Source organism: Lottia gigantea (genome assembly GCF_000327385.1).
Source record: "Lottia gigantea unplaced genomic scaffold LOTGIsca_224, whole genome shotgun sequence".
Classification (NCBI taxonomy): domain Eukaryota; kingdom Metazoa; phylum Mollusca; class Gastropoda; family Lottiidae; genus Lottia; species Lottia gigantea.
The window spans coordinates 245,007-251,200 of NW_008708594.1; the positions used below are offsets into that span (position 1 = coordinate 245,007).

The 6,194-nt window shown below is 32.0% G+C and overlaps 1 protein-coding gene across 1 annotated transcript; it reads right to left on the reverse strand.

Moving 5' to 3' along the window:
* LOTGIDRAFT_207933 (hypothetical protein) lies at positions 1-6,194 on the reverse strand (the record flags this gene model as incomplete). Its single annotated transcript, XM_009054783.1, has 8 exons — positions 1-187; positions 438-520; positions 918-947; positions 2,888-2,959; positions 3,612-3,811; positions 4,100-4,184; positions 5,461-5,563; positions 6,167-6,194. 8 exons carry the CDS (start codon positions 6,192-6,194, stop codon positions 63-65), a joined length of 726 nt encoding a protein of 241 aa, XP_009053031.1. The 3' UTR covers positions 1-62.

Sequence of the window (6,194 nt, forward strand, 5' to 3'; positions counted from 1 at the left end):
AAAAAATCACATGAATTGAATTGACAAAAGATGAAAGTCAAATGGGTGATATATGGACAGGATCAATGGAATGCGTAGAGTAGTAATAATATAACACACACTGCTATTACACCTCCTAGAATTATAGAGTCTCTTCGTTTTCTGATATTTATCCTCTGCATTAAACTGTTGAGCATTGGAAATTTATCTAGGGTAGGGTTAAGGAATAATATAAAGACATGTTAAAAGGCTTAATGAAAAGGCTTAAGTATTTTTAGAAACCCTAGAATGCCTCCCTCTATCCCCATTTAAATTTCATATCATTTTGTTCTAAATGCCTGCCGCTGTGAGCGAGTGGCAAAGCCAGGTTTAGATCTGAGGGGTGGCGAAATATCTGCTCCCCCCCCCAGTAAACTGTATAACCAATGTGATTGCTGGTGAGAAAATAAAAAGGATACTAGCTATGGTGTTCATCTTATGAGATATTGCCCCTAAAAATTTCTTCTGACTATAAAGGTTTTCTTTAGTTGCCATAGCGATACTGAAAAATATAAACAATCATTTCTGAACAAAGCTGCAACTGAAAGATCAGTCACATAGAGCAAAATAATACAGGGCTGAGGATCAATGGATAGCTTATCAAATGTGGCCCTCAACCACATATCCAGACTTAGATTGAGCACAGGGGGTCTTACAGAAAATGTCATTTGTCTTGAATAAAGGGTTGACTAGTTTGTTAGGATCTTGGGACCTGTGTCAAAAGTGTAGGCTCTGATATCAATATTTCTTTCAATGCATATAGCATGACATTACCCCTATCAACTGCCTAAAAAAGTAATGAAAAGTAAGGTGTTTTATATCCATTCTATTTCAATATCTGTATGTCTAATGAAGAAATAAAATGATGTAATTTCTGAACTAACTAACAAATAGTATACCTGATTTGATCATCTACCAATCTCTCTGAACTGAAAATAAAAATATTCGATACTAATCATTAGTTTTATATCAAATCCATGAATAAAAATTGAATAACATGCAAAACTTTATAATATTATAAATACCAATATTCTTAACACTTTTAAGATGGGCAGCCATTCTAAAGGTTGGATAATTACATTATATATATTGAATGAGTGGATGAATGATAAAGTCTCCAGTGAAGAAACAGAATTTTGAATTCAAGGAGTGTAATTCTTTAAATTGTGGTCAATAACATGCAAATAGGAATGTATCACAGGTTAATTGTGTATGACATGTATAATATATGATATGATATAATGTGGGCATATATCAATGTTTCCCCATTCATTACAATAGTATACCAGAAACAGAATACTGCCCTGAAAACTCTATCAATTTTTCAATTTTAATTATTGAAAAGAAACTGATATTGATAAGGTCCATAAAGAACTTAATAAATGTATGGTGTTAAATATTGACAATAGCACATAATACATATCCTACATGTATAGTTTACATGACATTTAAAAACTATAATATCATGAAGGTCACATACAAAGTTCATGTACTTTATGAACTCTTGAAGGAGAAGTCCCAGTTAATTTTGGTAAGACATGCTGTGATGTCAATGGCCTAGCATATCAGTGTTTAAAAGTCAAATACAAACTAAAACTCAAAGCTTAAAAAGAATGCAACAGTTATGTTTTCGGAGATATTAAATAGGTCTTTTAACTATCAAAAAATATTGCTTACTACCTCATTCTTTGACAGTTTTGGAATGATCTAAAAATATTACAGTTTTTACTTATAGATTTTTACTTCAATTCATTGTGTAACAAAACTTAAAAAGATTTCAAACTCTGATGACTTTGGGTGTCACCTTCATTTAATGTGCATTACCTAACAAAGACAAACCTACTATATACTATTCAAGGGCAAGGCAAACATGACAGATTGTAATTGCCATGGATGCTGGGCCAGAATTTTAAATTGTCAAAAAATTTTCCACAGCAGCCACAGAAGCAACGCCAATCTGTCAAGTTTGCATATCGTGGGTTACCGCTTGAAACCTCGTATAATGTTATTTTACGCGGAATTATTTTTCGAGAAAAACGCAAAAAGTTATTTGTACGCGTATTTTGTTAATATCTTTTTTATTATTTTTTTAACACTGTACGTGGTTTTCATTCTTGGAAAATATAAACCTTGTATAACAATTTGAGATCTCTGGCCTATTGAACCACAAACTTGTATAATAATACAGTATACAAGGTTTTTCATTTTCATCCGCAGAAAAGGAACATTGAACCTCGTATAATAGTATATTTTAGTAGGTTTTAAATCTGACTGTTTATATCGTGTTATTTAATTGGTGCTTTTTGAGTTATTTACAATCAAGCTAAGAATACGAGGTTTTGATCACAAGATCCGCGCTTTTACGAGCCTTCGAACGGTACCAAAAAGTCAAAATGACCAAATATGGCATATACGAGGTTTCAAGCGGTCACCCACAATATCCTTAAACCAAAGGTCAAGCATAACTCCCTAAATTCTGGAGTACCACGCTACTCAAAAAATAACAGAACAACTATCAACTGAATATGAATCAGGAAGCTTCTTCAAAATTACAATGTCACTTTATATTTAGTAACAGTCATCCTCTCATGATTTTGAATTAAGTTTTATCATTCTATCATCTATGGGGTATCATATTCTCTCTTTGGCATGTGATGTCACCCCAATTTTATCAAAATATAACTGAAAATGTTTTATTACATAGAAATTTATAAATTTACAGAATGGTTATGAAATATGAATCAAAATTAAAATTGATAGACCATAACTGAAATTAGGTGTGATACATTGCTCATTAAAATTCTTGATATAGACCTATAAATCTCAAATTCTGTTGCCTTCATACAAAATATAACAAATACAAACTTACTTTCTAATGTGTTCGTTTTCTTTTAAATATAAATCTGTTCTTCTATTCATACCAGAGGAATTTTTATAAGCACTGAAAATAACAAAATCAGAGGAAAATAAGCACAATGCAAAAAAGACAAAATAGTGGATATCAAAACTTGAAAGAGACCATTCATTTCAATATAATAAAAGTAACACAGGGCTCAGCAAAATAAATGTAATAAAGTAACAAAGTGTGGGGGGCATTAACGAAATTGGTATTGGCAAAAACAGTAATAAGGATAAAGGGAATATTTGAAAGTAGCCAGGCTTAAAAGGAATAAGTGTAATCAACAAGGGTAAAGGGATATACTTTTTGATAGTGATAGGCATTTACTGATCAACACGAATAGAATACGAGTCTTTATGGATAACAATCACTTTATTTCTTAAACAACGTTTCGACAAAATTCCACTGGTCATTATCACGTGTACAAAATATAACAAAATCTAAGGATAAAAGGAATAAGAGCAATGAAAGTAAATTGGGTAACAAGGACAAAATGCATTATCAAATAAGGACAATAAGCGCATCATAATTGGACATAGTTTAGGGGAGATAACTATGTTCAATTCAATCACTGCTACAGACCTAACTTAATGAGTGCCAGCAATAAGAAAATCCAGCTTAAGAGCAACAAATATGAACCTGTCTTACAAAAGCTAGAACATACAACTCTAAACTACATATCGTCACTACTTACTTGATATCTCTATGTACAGAACCTAATAAATCCTCCCGTTCTCTGATAGCTGTAATATTAGATTGTGTTTTCTGGAATTCATGTGAATAGTCTTGTAGAATATCACGATGTCTCTGTAAGGTATGCATTAATGCTGCACTGTTGGAATTCAAACTTATATTTTGTGTATATTCCACCATTCTGTCGTTTATTTCATTTAACTACAAAATAAAAATATTTCTCATTACATAAAATTCTGAAGATTGAATTTAAATTTATATCTAATTAGACGCTTGCTCTCTAACCTTAAGGAGATGATACCTTCAGATTTTCAATCCAGTTTCCCAATGTCATAGATGCAAGTCAAACTGGCTGACATAGAAAAGTGTCTACTCGTTCGGATAGGAAATTAACAGAGGCAGTGAGTGCTACAGGCTGTCAACTTGAAAGATCCCTTGATATTTGAAAATCAAGAAAGAGTAAACTACAATATAAGTCAATATTTCTACCTTTGATAATAACTGTTGTATTTCCATGGCCATTGTTTCTATCATGTGTTCACTACTGGATTTATTAATAAGAGGAGAAGTATCACTGTAATACAGGGTAAAATCAACAGTTATTTGCAGTGAATACCAGGGTGTATCGTGTGGGTTATTTCATTTAGTTAGTATTAGTCTTATCATGCTTTTTATCAAAACCATATCAAAACTAAAAAGAAGCATTGCCACAAGCACAAGTTGATATTGATGCAGTCACTATATGTACTAATCTTACAGTACCATTTGTTCAATAACTTTGAGACAACAGACAACTTACCCTACTTTACAACAAATATTACTTGTTAGTTTAATTTGTGTTTTTTTACACTTACAATAATAAATTTTAATAATACTATTTTTTGATAGATGCAAAAAAAATGCCAGCACAACATACACATCATGACAAATTTACATCACATCCACATGCTCACACAAAACATGCCCGGAACATGAGATGAAGGCCATAACTAGACTTTCATATAATATTTCCAATTGATTATCACTTTATATATCTATGGCAACTGATTCCATGATCTTGTATTGAAACATTGATTTGTTAGTGAAAATATCTCATAAACACTCAAAACATACTTAATTACATAAGAAATTCATTAGCTCCACCCCATCCCCTATTCCCCTTCCTTTTCCCACCACCAAACCAAAAAGACAAGAAGAATTAAATCAAAATTAAACCAAGAGAAGAATATTATCAAATATTAAGGGGGACGTGGTTTGGGATAAGTTATACTAGTACCTCTTTTGGTCCTCAGTAGGGGCAACACTAAATAAAAATGGGTACAGATTGTTTGAGAAATTCTATCATAAAGTGAATAATGAACTATTTGGATAGAGATTGTGTAAGATAATTAGCTCCCAACTCTACAATTATCAAAGAAATATTGTCTATTTGGTTAAAATAATATAAGCATAATTGCAACTATATCCAACTACTGTGGTTTCTGATAGTAATGGCACAAGTGTTTATTGGTCTTGATAGTACAGATCTTGAAGTCTTCGTGTTTTACTGTGACAGGTTACTTAAAGTGGAGTCATGCAAAGATTTACATTTTGATAATATCAGTCTCAGCAGTATATGGAACTGGTTTATCAAATTCATGTAACAAAATCAAATGACAAATGCAATTCAGAAACCATAGAAGTCAGACAGTAACTAAACAATTAGAATTTTCCATACCGCTATTTAAAGAATATTTTACTACAGGAAATTATTTTAAACCAACTGAAGGTGGCGCTTGTATAATCCTAGCCACGGTCTGATGTAGGCTTTCAGCCTGTTTCATGTAATTGTTCAAAAGAGAAAAATGTACCTTTCATAGTCTCTCTGTGATGATATACTGGTACCTAATTTACTAAACGATACCAGTTTTAAATCTATCTCATTCTCTAACTGTCGAGCCTGTTTACGCAAATCTGTAACAGTATTAGTAAATCAATGAATATATAAATAACAAATACATTTATATTGAGCAACAGGTTGGGTATGACACAGAAAAGAAGTTTGTACATCATGGTTTGTAATACTACGCTATTTGTATCTCCAATTAATAAAGCGGGAAAACAATCAATCCTTTATCACTCAACCTATAATTACTATGGGGAGTGAAATTTGTCAGACCATGAAAATTATGAAGCCTTACTTCAAAAGGTAATACTGGCATGGCCGTGGATAAAAAAGCACCACAAATTTTTTAAGATGATCATGGCATTGATAAATAAAGTTTAACCGTGTGAAAAGTTAAATCAGCCTATGTCAGTACCGGTACAACCAATATGCGTTATACTATAATGTATAGACACGTTTGACACTGTTGTCATCATGCATGACAGTTTGAATGTTTGAGTTGTCAAATTTGTAAACAAACAAATATTTTATGTAAGTGCTTAAAAAACATGATGTCAAGGGTATCAAAATGTTTACGAAACGATTATCTATTAAGTCCATCATTCATATTTCAAGGCATTATTGGTTTTGAGCCCTGTTTGTGGGAGAAACGACCATAATTTCATAATTACCTTCCCAAAGGTTTCCCATGTCGGCCAT